This window comes from Lontra canadensis, unplaced genomic scaffold, assembly GCF_010015895.1.
Source record: "Lontra canadensis isolate GAN:19392208 unplaced genomic scaffold, GSC_riverotter_1.0 scaffold1186, whole genome shotgun sequence".
Lineage (NCBI taxonomy): Eukaryota > Metazoa > Chordata > Mammalia > Carnivora > Mustelidae > Lontra > Lontra canadensis.
Window position 1 is genome coordinate 1,109 of NW_022632170.1, and position 14,515 is coordinate 15,623.

Genomic DNA, 14,515 nt, shown 5'->3' on the forward strand with positions numbered 1-14,515 from the left:
GTTCCAGGAAGCTGTGGTTGGCTGCAGGGGAGAAGGGGTCGGAGGTGTGTGGAGAAGGCAAATCAGGGGGCAGATCTTGTTGGGCTTCTCACAGCAAGGGTGACTCACAGAAGGGCGAAATTTGTTTTTGTTTTAAGATTTTATTTGTTTAATTATTTGAGACATAGAGTGAGAGAGAGCACATAAATAAGGGGAATGGCAGAGGGAGGGGGAGAAGCGGCCTCCCCACCAAGCAGGAGCCTGATGTGAGACTCAATCCCAGGACTCTGGGATCATGACTCGTGCCAAAGGCAGAATCTGAACAGGCTGAGCCACCCCAGCGCCCCAGGGCAAAGCGTTTTGTTTTCTTTCTTTCTTTCTTTCTTTTTTTTTTTTTTTTTTAAGAATTTATTTATTTGTTTGACAGACAGAGATCACAAGAGGCAGGCAGAGAGAGAGGGGGAAGCAGGCTCTCTGCTAAGCAGAGAGCCGAACACGGGGCTCGATCCCAGAACCCTGATATCATCACCTGAGCAGAAGGCGGAGGCTCCCAGGTGCCCGGGCAAAACGTTTTCTGATCGAATTTTACTCCGTCACCGAGGAGTGTGACAGAGAAAGCTCTGGACTGCAGCTGGAAGGAGTGGGTTCCCAACTGCAGCTGGCTACTCCTCTTCCTCCACCTCCTCCTTGCTGTTTTCCAGGTGTCTGTGGATGGTGTAGCCCAGAAAGGCACCAATCTTGCCCATGAGGGCACTGCCACCACTGGCCCCTAGGAAGCAAACATCACCAGGTCACTTGGGGCCCAGGCACCAGACCTGGGAATCCAAATGCCAGGAGACCATTAGTGAAGTCCAACCTCTTCGTTTCCAGTTCAAGAAACAGGGGCCCCGAGCCCAGACAGGACTTCTGCAAAGTGAATCCTAGTTCCCCCTTGACTTGCCATCTCAAATCAGAGATGTGTTTCAGAGATGGAAAATACACAGATAACAGCTAATTCTCTTCACATCTGCAGTGAGCACACTGTGTTATTAATAATGCTAACAACAGCCACCTCAGTGGAGACCTCCCTGTGGGGACTGGGGGTTCACTAGTAAGGGATTTCATCCTCCTCGCAAGCCTGTGGCATGTACAAGCATCTTACAGCAGCACAGGGCTGTTCCTAGCTTTGCCCACACCCTTCACCTCCCACAGCTGGAGTGTGGCCTGATCTGTGTCTTCTCTTCTGCCCCCTCCGAGAAGGACTCCATTCTCTTTTGGGCTGGTTCTTTGAGCTTTTGTCATCCAGAATTGAGAGCAGATGGAAGATTTGGGAAGGCAGAGGGGAGTCTGCCAGGGGCAACTTTTCTCTAGGATTTTGGAGGCCTCAGAGAGTGAGTGAGGGAAAGAAAAAGAAAGAGCGAGTAGCGAATGCATTTTTTTTTTAATTAAAAAATTAAAAAAAATTTTTTTCAGCATAATCTCTGCGCTCAACATGGGGCTTGAACTCACAACCGAGAGATCAAAAGTCACATGCTCTACCAACTGAACCATCCAGGCACCCCTCTCCACCACCTTTCTTTGCCAATCTGGTTCCCTGATTGAGCAGATTCATAAAATGTTATATTGAGGATGGTCATCCCTGTTAACAGATGAGGAAACTGAGGCTTTTTGTGACTTGGCCAAAGCATCAGTGAGGCACCTGGCCTTCGTGGTTAAAAGCGAGGCATAAGACGAGGTTCGAATCCTGGCTCTGGTGCTAATTCACTGGGAGAACTCAAGTAAATTACTCAGTCCCTCGGTGCCTCAGTTTCCCCACTGCAGGATGGAGATTGTAAGAACACCCGACTCCTAGAATTACCGGGCTCTGGCATCCCCGCAGGAGGGCCCCGCGCCCCACTCACCGAGGCTCTGCAGCGTGGCCACCAGCCCCCCGGCGGGCACACCGCCCCCGTTCGCCACCGCGGACCAGCTCATCAGGGAGGCGGCCACGGAGTTGGCGGCAATGCCAGTGCTCAGGAAGCCCAGCGCGGGCAGCCCTGCCGCCAGGAGGCCTGGAGGAAGAAGAGGGGATGAGAGAGCGCCCGCGGCAGGGGTGCGCCCCACCTTCCCGGGCTTTGCGCCCTCCGGACCCACCTCCTCCGACAGCCATGCAGGTCAGCGCGCCCCATAACCCGGAGCCTCCGCCTTCCGAATCGTCTTTTTTCCGTTGTCGTTTGCCTATCGGGAGGGGACAAGGTGGAATGGGGAGCAGGGTTCCCTACTCTGTGCCGGATGCTCAAAACCACCCCCATCCTTCCATTTCGGGGAGCCTCCCTGAAGGGAAGAGACCTCCGCCGAGGCGCCGTGCCTGGCGCAGAACTGGCACCGAGAGTACCTTTCGGTGGAACGGAGGAATTGACAGGTGGGGATTCGAATCTGGGACCCTGGCTACAGCGACCCGGAGCTGGCCATCGTAATGGCCCTTCTCGTCTGGGAACCAGGGATCCTGAGACTCTCTGCCGGGGCTCTGAAACTGTGGGCTTCTTTATCCCACAGCCCTCCCAGGTGCGGGGATCCTTACCTGCCTCCACCCCGCCGCAGGCGCAGAGCAGCAGGTAGCACAGGAAGAGCGATACCGCCTCTTGGCGCATGGTGGCGCCACGCGTAGGCTTTGTCACCGGCCTTGAGGAGGGGGAGAGGGACCAGATGGTTTCCAGAGCCCTTTTGGACCTGCTCGGTGGTTTCCCCTTCCTATTGGGGCGAATCCATAAAAAGCAGCGATTTGCTCTGGATTGAGCCCAGGACCCTCCTAAGGAGCCGCGAGCTTTTAATCTCGTGGCAACAACACAGCAAACTGTACAGCCTAGACACACACTCAAGACTGTCAGAATTCAAACATTATAGCACAGAATAGGAAAATACATATGCCCCCCACCCACTCACCTCTAATGTGATCTTTGTCAGCTCAGTGAATTTTCCTTCAATTAAAAACAAATAAACTCTCATATATTGAGGACTTAGCACTTTATGGCACAAGGTCATTTATACCCATAACAACCCCATGGGGCAGATACCATTGTTCTCAATCATGTGTTATAGATAAGGAAGCTGAAACTGGGAGAGGTTAAGTAATATTCCTAAGACTGCCCAGCTAGGAAGTGGCAGTTGGATTTAAACCCACAGTTGACTGATGCCCAAACCCATACTTTTAACAAACACTCCAGGTAACTTCATCTATCCTCAAAGATGAACTCACTGTCACCTTAGATCCTACATTAAAAGGGGTTTCAGAAATCGTCCAGTCCTTTGGGCAGGTAAGGTAGCTTGGTCTCCATTTTACAGATGACCAACTAAAGCCAAAGAAGTGAAGTGCCAGTGTTAATTAAGGCCACAGATTGATGAGTTGGTACCTATGACCTAAGTCTCGTGCCTCTTAGGGTTTTGTACCCCAAGCCCCTAAAAGCCCCCAAAAGCCCCCAACCCATCTCCTGGGACCAGTTCTAGCCCATGGCACTACAAGGGACCCAAGGGCATAGCCTCCCTGAGGAATGGGTGTCCTGGCTCTTGGGGCATGAGGCTCACAGGCAGGGAGCCTGGCAGAGTTTGGCAGCTAGATATTCACACTTCCTAGCTTCTGGGTTTACCTTGGAGGGAGAAGAAGGTGAATCTTCCTTTCTTTCCCGGAGCCCTACGTTAGATGGGAACAGCAGTGAGGCAACAGCTCTCCAGCAGAAGGCTGGCTTTTTATAATCACATTTGGACTGCCTCCTCCCCCAGGCAACCAACCAATCCCAGTCCGAGTTTCCATTTCCTGGCCTCATCCTCGGTTTTCTTTTTCCTTTTCCTCCAGCTCTGTTTGCTCAGTGACGGCATCTTTGCAATATCCACGGGCAGAAACATGTAATTGAAGCCAGGGACTTTCTGAATAGCTAAGAGTATTCAAAGCAGATCGTGCTACAGTGGGATCCATGACCCCGTTGGGCCTCATGAAGCCCAACCACTAGTCCCTCTTGGGATGCAGAAGCCTTTCACAATTCAGTTCATAATAATGCCTACCCATTTATCGAGCACTTTCTGCATAGCAGGGCCTATGCAAAATACCCTGTGCACATGATCTCTTTCTGTCCCACAACAGTCCTGCAAAATATCATCTATTGTTCATAATCTTCACTCTGCAGAGCAGATTTAAGCTTGTGGAAATGAAGTCATTCAATTGCATGTTTTCTCAGGCTGGCTGCTTCCGGGTGATGGGTGTATGGTAAGACTGGCATAGGCCATGTGCATGAGGCCATTGGCACACATCCTTTGTCATAAAATGGGTCCTCTGGTTCTGGTAATAGATTGAGAATTCTTTAAACCTTTGTATAGTAATGCTTGCAGAAGCACAATGGGTAAGAAATGCAATCCATGTTTGGAGTACACAGGAGTTCTAACAAGGATGAATCATTGCCTTCTCCAAAGTGGAAGAGGGCTGGCTGGTGTAACTGACCTGCTACCAGGTGGCTGGGCATTCTCCCCGACCTATGTTGTTAACTGCAGCCTACTGTTCCCTGCTGGGTTATTTCTTGGCAATTGCTGGATTAACTTTGGTGAGAGGGAGCCCAAGTTTTGGGATCCATTCATAGCCTCCGTCTTTGCCACCATGGCCATTTTATTTTTTTTTATTTTATTTTTTTTTTTAAGATTTTATTTATTTATTTGACAGACAGAGATCACAAGTAGGCAGAGAGGCAGGCAGAGAGAGAGGAAGGGAAGCAGGCTTCCTGTTGAGCAGAGAGCCCGATGCGGGACTCGATCCCAGGACCCTGAGATCATGACCTGAGCCGAAGGCAGCGGCTTAACCCACTGAGCCACCCAGGCGCCCTCACCATGGCCATTTTAAAATGGATCTTTTGCAAAGTAATAGAGTTGCTAAGTTCAGAACCTAGTTGACATCCACAATATGGGACATATGACCATCTGGCTGGACAGCCTCCAGCCACATTGTCTCTGCAGGATCATGTAATCCATTGGATTTAGGCTAAACTCTATCTATCACCTGGCCTCCGTTAGTCCCCACTCTAACGAGAAAGTGATGTTGGTATTTTGTGTCTCTTAGTTTCTGTGTCAGGTCAGACTCCATGTCTTTAATAATCTTTTGAAAATTGTGAATATTCTTCTCTTTCCAATGCACAGTTACCCCAGCAAACGACAACAGATCCCTTTGGGAAAGGATAGGAGGAATATTTACTACATGTAACTATATGGTATCACTCACTGCAGAATTGTTCCTTAATGGGGCATGACCTCTACTGCAGTCAAGGTGTTCCGTTCTGTGAACTTAGATCTCAGATCTGGATGAGGGACTGATTTTCCATTGTGGCAGCTAATGTCAGTCTTCCACTTATCAACTCTTGATTTTTTAAAAAGATTTTATTATTTATTTGACACAGAGAGAGAGAGCACAAGCAGGTGGAGTTTCAGGCAGAGGGAGAAGCAGGCTCCCCACTGAGCCGAGAGCCCCATGCAGGACTTGATACCAGGACCCTGGGATCACGACCTGAGCCAAAGGCAGACGCTTAACCAACTGAGCCACCCAGGTGTCTTTTGATTTTTTTTTAATGATATAACAGTTGAGAGGGGGCACCTGGCAAGGAGCATGTGACTATTAGTCTTGGGGTTATAAATTCAAACTCCACGATGGGTATAGAGATTACTTACAAATAAAATCTTTTAAGCTTTTTTCTAAAAAATATTTTATTTGAAAGAGAGAGTACACTCATGAGAGTGGGGGGAGGGAGGGGCAGAAGGAGAGAATCTCAAGCCGACTCCATGCTGAGCATAGAGCCCAATGGGGGGCTTGATCTCATGACCCTGAGATCATGACCTGAGCTGAATCCAAGAGTTGCTTAGACAACTGAGCCAGCCAGGCGCCCCAAAATAAAGTCTTTTAAATCAATCAATCAATCAATCAAAATTGAGAATTACCCAGTCAGCTGTCCCTCCATCCCATCTCCATAGTCAACTTGCCATAGATCCCTGCAGAGCAAGGCCCACTCATTGTCACTTTGGCCTTGCTGCCCATGAGAGTAATCAAAGTCACCTGGCCTTGGATGCCACCTCTGCCATTCTGGAATCCCAACATTACTGTTCATATTGGGAATGCCAGTTCCATGGCCACATCTTTTACTCTTCATCTCAGCCTACCAAAGACAGACACCACTAAGCTACTCAGAGATGCTGAGGTCCATTTCTCAGTGAATCCCTCATTGCTTCGGTAAAGAGAGTATCCTCTGGGCCCTCTTAGAGAACATAGGTGCTGAGTTCTTGGATCTTACATTTCCACCTCCTCGAACTTTCTGACCCCTTCTTAAATACTCTACCATGGAAATTCTAGAATCTTGACCTGATTTATTGTAGGCCACCATCCTGCTTTAAAGAACCATCCTTGCAAAGTATTAAGACCGTATTTCAATTATTTATTGCTGAGTAACAACCCCCCCCAAAAAACTTAAAGGTTTCAAACAACAATTATTTAATCAAACAAATAATCAAACAATTTATTATTTCTCACAATTCTGCAATCTGGGCTAGGCTTAGTTGGGTGTCCATATGCTTCATGTGGTATTTACAGGTGTTTTTAGGAGAAGAAATGTCCAAGATGTCCTTTTCACGTACATAAATGGCACTTCAGCTGGGATGGATGGAACCCCTGTGGACTGGTCAGTCATCCTTCTTTTTAAAAAAAAAAAAGATTTTATTTATTTATTTGACAGACAGAGATCACAAGTAGGCAGAGAAGCAGGCAGAGAGAGAGGAGGAAGCACGCTCCCTGCTGAGCAGAGAGCCAGATTCGGGGCTTGATCCCAGGACCCTGAGATCATGGCCTGAGCCGAAGGCAGAGGTTAACCCACTGAGCCACCCAGGTGCCGCCAGTCATCTCTTTTTGAGAAAGATTTATGTATTTGAGAGAGAGAGAGAGAGAGAAGGTGCAGAGGGAGCAGGGGCAGAGGGAGAAGGAGAGAGAATCCCAAATAGACTCCATGCTGAGCGTGGAGCCCAGTGTGAGGCTTGATCTCATAACCCTGAGATCATGACCTGAGCTGAAACCAAGAGTTGGATGTGGATGATTAACTGACTGTGCCACACAGTTTCCCCAGTCATCTTGTAATATGGTGTCTCAACATGGCTAAATTGTACTTCCTCACAGTAAGAGGGTCTCAGTGCGGGTCTTACATGGTGGCTGGCTTCCAAGAGGGAAGAAATGGAAGCTGCCAGTCTTCATGAAGTTTAGGTCTGGACCTGGAACGGTGTCCTTCTACCATATTCTGTTAGTTAAGGCAAATCACAGGACCAGTCCAGATTCAAGGAGAAGAGGAAAACAGACTCCGTCTCTTGCTGTGAAGAGTGGCACATATATAGAGGAAGGGAAGGAATTGATGGTGACCATCTTTGGAAACTATCTACCAGCAACAAGGTCTAGCTATCCTTTTTTCCCTTTTTTTGGTTGTTGTTGTTGTTTAAAGATTCTATTTATTTATTTGAGAGAGAGAGAGAGAGAAGGAGAGAGAGCACAAATGGGGTGAGGGGCAGAGGGAGAAGCAGACCCCTCGCTGGGCAGGGAGCCCCATGTAGGGTTCAATTCCGGGACCCCAGGATCATGACCTGAGCTGAAGGCAGATGCTTAACCAACTGAGCCACCCAGGCACCCCTGAGATCTAGCTATCCTTGCAAGAATATTGAAGACTGTGGAGTGCCTGTCTGGCTCAGTCAGTGGAACATGAACTTTTCATCTCGGAGTTCTGGGTTTGAGCCCCACATTGGGTGTAGAGATGACTCAAAAATAAAATCTTTTTCTTTTTAAAGATTTATTTATTTATTTATTTCACAGACGGAGATCACAAGTAGGCAGAGAGGCAGAGAGAGATGAGGAAGCAGGCTCCCTGCTGAGCAGAGATCCGACGGGGCTTGATCCCAGGACCCTCCCTGGGCGGGAGCCGAAGGCAGAGACTTCAACCTACTGAGCCACCCACACGCCCCTCAAAAATAAAATCTTGAAAAAAAAATAATTTTGAAGCCTGAACTATGGGACAGTGGTCCATGATGATGAGATCCCTATTAGCCAGTCTTACATTCTCCATACCTGCCCCCTCACAACCATTTCTAAAACCCCCAAGATCTCTCCCATATATATTAACTCTCCCATATATATTAACTATATATTTTTTTATTCCTTTGATGTGTAGCTTATTTTTCCAGTTCAGGACTTAAATTTCCCCACTCAGGATTTGCTGAAAACTGACCCTGGTTATTTGAGGAGGTGATGGGAGCAGGTCTTGAGGAGAATAAATGTCATCTTATGAGGCATCTGCTTCATGTAAGATTATTGCACAGTTTGGTAAAATTGTTCTTCCTTGGCAAGAGGGCGGGGGCTGCTCTACCCCCCAGGAAAACTCAGGAGAATTTGAGAGATAAAGATTCTTAGGTTTGTCTGCCCTAACGTCTCTATCCCGGGTCTCAGGGTCCTATTCTTTCCCTGTCAGGACTTTGACTCTGATGTAGGAGACCTACTAAAGTTACAAATTCAGAGTCCTTTCGGGGACTCCTGGGGGGCTCAGTCATTGAGCATTTGCCTTTGGCCCAGGTTGTGATCCTAGGGTCCTGGGCTGGAGCCCCAAGCCAGAAGCCTGCTTCTCCCTCTCCCACTCCCCCTGCTTGTGTTCCCTCTCTGGCTGTCTCTCTCTCTCTCTCTCTCTGTCAAATAAATAAATAAAACCTTAAAAAAAAATAGAGTCCTTTGCAACTGTGCCACTTACAATCTACCTGATCCTGGATGTGGTTTTTTGTGGGTTTTTATTTTGGCTTTGGGGTGTTTTGTTTTGTTTTTGTTTTTTTTAGTCTTCCCTTCAACACAAGAGAAAGTTTTCATCATTGTTGACAATCAAAGGCCAAGGTTATCAATTCATTTGCTACCAGTAATGAGATCCCTATTGCCTGCACATACATGAGAAAAACTATCACAGAATCATACCCTGAAGATCTGTTTTCTAGGACCTCTTCTGGAACTAAATATCAGTATCTGTTCCCTAGAAAACGGAGCCCGAATCTAAGGGTGTATGATAATGCTTTCTCGGGAATTGCGATCCCCACAGCTAGGGAAAAAGAGAAGTGAAACAGAGAAGGAAGGAAAGATACAAACTAGTGCATTACTTCGCTGGCCAGAGTCCCACAAAAATCAAAGCCAGTTGCTCAGTCACATGGGATCGCTTCAAAGAGGTCACACAGAACCACTGTGTCTCAGAATAGTCCATAAGAAGGATGAGGCGTAAGGAATTTATCTCTCAGCAATTTTTCACTCTCTGGTCTCATGGTCACCAACAGGGTCTTAACAGTCTGCATTTTGGAATCGTGTGAATTCGTTCCACTGGGCTGTTTCTGAGCAAGGCAGAGCCTTCATGGGTCCACTTGGGTCAGACATGAGTGCCAAAGCTTCTGTGCTTCCCACTACAGCAGGCTTCATTGAATTCATGCCAAGGTCTAGCATTTGCCTCCTCCCCACAATGTTGAGGCATCCGGTAATGTCTGGAGATGAGGCAAGGATAGGGACTGCTGGAAGACACCCAAACTGAGTCTGGGACAGTGAGAATAAAGACTGGCATTTATGGAGTGCCTGGGTGGTTCAGTTGGTGAAGCGTCTGCTTTCGGCTCAGATCATGATCCCAGGGTCCTAAGATTGAGTCCACACCAGGATCCTTGCTCAGCAGGGGGCCTGCTTCTCCCTCTCCCTCTGCGGCTCCCCCTGCTTGTACTCTTACTCTTCCTGTCAAATAAAAATCTTAAAAAAAAAAAAAAAAAGACTGGCATTTTCTTAGATTGAGGTGGGAAGCTTCTGGAAGGATTTGACCAGAGTGACATGGTTCTAGCAGGATTAATCTGGCTGCCCAGAAGTCGATTGCAAAAGGCCAGGTGTATCAATAGAGGTTCTATCAGAGAAACAGAACCATTAGGATCAGTATAAAATGAAGGATTTATTATAGGTATTTAACTTGATACAATTACGAGGGCTGGTTAAACAGATGACACAGGCTGCTGCTTGTGTATCTGGTGCTGGGCTAGGAGTCAACGAGACAGATCCGAGACATGGGTGTTCTGAAAGATGGACATGAAGTGGTGGATGTCAAGGTCAAACTGGACATCTGAAGGTGAACTGGAACCAACAAGGACAAATTAGATCTCTTCTTGGTCTTTCCACACCTCCAAGCCTCCAGTTTTGAGGAGTAGCAATAGAAGCTGATGCCCTTCATCGATACACACACTTCAACTTGTAGTTGGAGAAGCAGAAGGCAGAGAACCGGGGGTTGCTGGAGGAGTTGTGGGTCTGGATACTGACTTACACAGACAAGGGGAGATAGCAGATGAGGGAAAACAAGCATGAGCTACAGCAGCATCTGACCCTATATCAGCCTTCCAAGACTAGGCATGGCTACAGTTTCTCTTCTGCCAAATCCTGCCTAAATCTTCCTCTGTGGCAAATTCTCGCCCAAAGCTACACAAGAAAGGGAATTCTGGGAAACATAGTTCCAGCTTAGCTAAATTGACAGAATACAAATTCCACCACACCAAGTTAGAAATTAGGGTGGCTTGACCCAGAGTATTGGCAACAGGGATGGCAGAAGAAGGGCTTGAATTCTGGAGGTATCTTGAATATCCCTTACTCTCTGAATCTGTTTGTTTCTAAGCCTGGGTGGTGAGTTCTGATGCAAAAGTAGCATGTGTTGAGTGAAAATCATATGCCACCACGCACATCTATAGAGCCTGGGACAAAGGTATAAATAGAGGTGCACCGATTACATCTAAATATTTTAAAACTCTAAATGAAGACACAGCATATAATTTAAAATATATTCTAGCTTGGGGCACCTGGGTGGCTCAGTTGGTTGGGCGTTCGGGTCTTGATCTCAGGTTCGTGGATTCAAGCCCCATGTTGGGCTCCATGTTGGACATGGAGCCTACTTAAAATTAACTAAATAATAAAATAAAATATATTCTCTCGCTATACCAAAATGACAAAATAAAAAATATGTGTAGACTTATAACTTTTATGGGACCGAAAGTCTATCACAATGAAGGCATTTCATGATCACATTACATATCTGGGTGTTCTTTTTTTTTTTTTTAAGATTTTATTTATTTATTTGTTAGAGAAAGAGAGAGAGAGCATGATCACAGGCAGACAGAGTGGTAGGCAGAGGCAGAGGGAGAAGCAGGCTCCCCGCTGAGCAAGGAGCCCGATGTGGGACTCGATCCCAGGACGCTGGGATCATGACCTCAGCCGAAGGCAGCCGCTTAACCAACTGAGCCACCCAGGCGTCCCTATATATGGGTGTTCTAGTGATGGACTGGAAATATTTGGACAAGGGATACAAAAAATATACATAATTAATAAATTGTTATATATTTATTCCATATAAAAGAGTGAGAAAAAAGGGCTGACCTGTAACTCACAGCTAGACCACATTACTGAACATAAATGATCTCACAGAATACCAATACTCAACTGGTTACATGTTTACTCTGAGACCATGGTAACATTAGACAAAACAAGGACACTTCATACGTTCTTGTAGCACAGATAGCAACAAGATCACTGTGCCTCCCTCAGAATATCAAGCTACCCTTTCCCCCTTAGCTAAAATGAGTGACTGCTACTTTTTTTTTTTTTTTAAGATTTTACTTATTTATTTGACAGAGAGAGAGATCACACGTAGGCAGGGCCGGGGCGGGGGGAGCAGGCTCCCTGCTAAGCAGAGAGCCCAATGCGAGGCTCAGTCCCAGGACCCTGAGATCATGACCTGAGCCAAAGGCAGAGGTTTTAACCAACTGAGCCACCCAGGCACCCCATGACTGCTACTTCTTAACAATTAGTTTTACCCTCGTGCTAGTCTTGTCTCCCTATGGATAAGATTTGTGTATTGAGGGGCGCCTGGGTGGCTCAGTGGGTTAAAGCCTCTGCCTTTGGCTCGGATCATGATCTCGGGGTCCTGGGATCGAGCCCCCCATCGGGCTCTCTGCTCAGCAGGGAGCCTGCTTCCTCCTCCCTCTCTGCCTGCCTCTCTGCCTACTTGTGATCTCTGTCTGTCAAGTAAATAAATAAAATCTTAAAAAAAAAAAGATTTGTGTATTGAGATTCCCAATCATAGAACTGCCCTTGCCTTCTGACACCCACGGAGTGAGAGCGACCCCTCACTATCTTACACTTTCCCCAAGTCATTCAACCCTAGTCCAGATCCTATAAAAGGATCTGTTTCTAACATCCATGTTTCCCCATGTGTCTATTCTCCCCCATCGCAATGGGTGATAAATCCCAGTTTATTTATCTATAGGTGTGTTTCCAGTGGTCTTTGGCTGAAGAGCATTAACACACTTAGAATATATTTTTCTTCACTTTTTTCACCAAAATTACTAATCTTTTTTTTTAAGATTATATTTAAATTCCAATTAGTTCACATACAGTGTAGTTGCACCTTTCATGCTCATGCTCAGCTCCTGGAAGGCCCCTTGCAGCCTTTCCTAGTCTGTTAGCCCTTAGAGCTTTGAACGTGTGGCTGTTAATCCTCTGGGGTGGCTCCCAGGCTGTGGCCGGCATCTGCTCTGGACATTCTCTGTCACGCCTAACCACCTAACATTAGTTTCAGGGATAAAAGATACAGATTCAGTACTTCCATACAACACCTGGTGCTCATCACAAGTGCACTCTAATATTTCTTTCTTTCTTTTTTTTTTTTTTTTAGATTTTATTTATTTATTTGAGAGAGAGAGAGATCACAAGTAGGCAGAGAGTCAGACAGAGAGAGAGAGAGAGAGAAGCAGGCTCCCCGCTGAGCAAAGAGCCCGACGTGGGGCTCGATCCCGGGACACTGAGATCATGACCCGAGCCGAAGGCAGCGGCTTAATCCACTGAGCCACCCAGGCGCCCCTATTTCTTTCTTTTTTAAAGTATTTTATTTATTTATTTGAGAGAGAGAGTGCGTGTGAGCACGAGCGGGGGAGAGGCAGAGGGAAAAGCAAGACTCCCCGCTCTCCAAAATACTTAAATCATCTATTAAAAATAAAAAGCAAATATACACATTAATATGACTTTTAAAATGAAAATTTAGGGGTGCCTGGGTGGCTCAGCAGGTTAAAGCCTCTGCCTTCGGCTCAGGTCATGATCTCGGGGTCCTGGGATAGAGCCCCGCATTGGGCTCTCTGCTCAGTGGGGAGCCTGCTTCCTCCTCTCTCTTTGTCTGCCTGCCTTTCTGCCTACTTGTGATCTCTATCTGTCAAATGAATAGATAAAATCTTAAAAAAAAATGAAAATTTAAGGGACACCTGGGTGGCTCAGTCAGTCAAGCATCTGACTCTTGATTTTGGCTAAGGTCATGATCTCAGGGTCATGGCATCCAGCCCCGCATCCAGCTCTACACTCAGCATGGAGTCTGATTTTGCTTCGGATTCTCTCTCTCCCTCTGCCCCTCCCCACACTTGTGCTCTAAATAAATAAATAAATAAATACCTTAAAAAAAAAAAGATTTTATTTATTTATCTGACAGACAGAGACACATCAAGAAAGGGACCAAAAGCAGGGGGAGTGGGAGAGGGAGAAGCAGGCTTCCTGTGGAGCAAGGAGCCCGATGTGGGGCTTGATCACGACCTAAGCAGAAGGCAGACGCCCAACGACTGAGCCACCCAAGTGCCCCTAAATAAATACTTTAAAAAATAAAATGATAAAGTTGATACATTTTTGTTTTGAAAATTCCGTCAAGTCTTACTAATTTTTTTAAAATAAAACTTTCTGCCCTTTTAGTGTTTAATATCCATCTAGATGCCAATAGAAAGAATTGGTACTATGCCTCACACATGTTACATCTAGATCTATGCATACCCAGATGAGTAATAAGATCTGTTCAATTGGAAAACATCCCTCAGCTGCCATGTATAACTGTTGTGAATGCCAAGGTAATTTACGAGTACCTCCCATTTGGAATTGAAACTGGAAGAGAAACAAGAAAATGGACACTGGGCACTACTGGAAAATGATACTTTGTTGTGCCATAATTTATTACATTCATGCCATCAGAGAGGAAAGCTTTGGCAAGGCAATGAATTTGTCAGTTCCCTTGCCTGAGCTGGTTCTTTCAGCCTTCTGTAGACTCTGAAGCAGTGTCTGTTTTCTAATGTTGGCAGTGACACCACCTGTAAACTTTTACAGCGATCAACACAATTCACTTTTGTTTTGGGAACACAGGACCCAAGAGTTTAGGATCATTCCCTGGGACATGAACTGTGCTAGTCCTAGATGTTTATGATTTTGGGTTGTGCTGTGCTAGTGCTGAACTTCCAAATCCTGAAGCACGGATGTACGTGGTGATGCGGGGTTCTCTAAAACACAAGGCTTGGATCTAAGCATGGTGGTAGTGTCAGGTCTCCTATACTGAAGGATATTTCAAAAATTTTATTTGAGTCTCTTCGGTTTCTGAGTTTAGATAACAGGAGTTCAACTAGTGAGTTGTTATTTCAATATTTCAACCTGTTATTTCGATAATAGAACCAAACAATA

General features: G+C 46.3%; 1 protein-coding gene across 2 annotated transcripts; it reads right to left on the reverse strand.

The window, feature by feature from the left end:
* Window positions 1-509: 509 nt before the first annotated feature.
* Window positions 510-2,635, reverse strand: LOC116863437 (interferon alpha-inducible protein 6-like). 2 transcript variants are annotated; one of them, XM_032850886.1, is made up of 4 exons: window positions 2,519-2,635; window positions 2,092-2,175; window positions 1,817-2,009; window positions 510-748 (listed from the first exon to the last, which is right to left on the reverse strand). In XM_032850886.1, the coding sequence occupies exons 1-4, from the start codon at window positions 2,586-2,588 to the stop codon at window positions 565-567; spliced, it is 531 nt and encodes a 176-aa protein (XP_032706777.1). In that variant the 5' UTR covers window positions 2,589-2,635; the 3' UTR covers window positions 510-564. The 2 variants fall into 2 exon arrangements, with proteins under 2 accessions (XP_032706777.1, XP_032706778.1); XM_032850887.1 differs by having other exon boundaries at window positions 558-748; window positions 1,860-2,009.
* Window positions 2,636-14,515: the final 11,880 nt, after the last annotated feature.

Coding starts and splice junctions, on each gene's coding strand:
- LOC116863437 (XM_032850886.1), bottom strand. CDS start 2,588: ATGCGCCAAGAGGCGGTATCGCTCTTCCTGTGCTACCTGCTGCTCTGC. Junction 2,010..2,091: donor CTGCATGGCTGTCGGAGGAG/GTGGGTCCGGAG, acceptor TTCTTCCTCCAG/GCCTCCTGGCGGCAGGGCTG. Junction 749..1,816: donor TGCGGGGATGCCAGAGCCCG/GTAATTCTAGGA, acceptor TTTGCTTCCTAG/GGGCCAGTGGTGGCAGTGCC.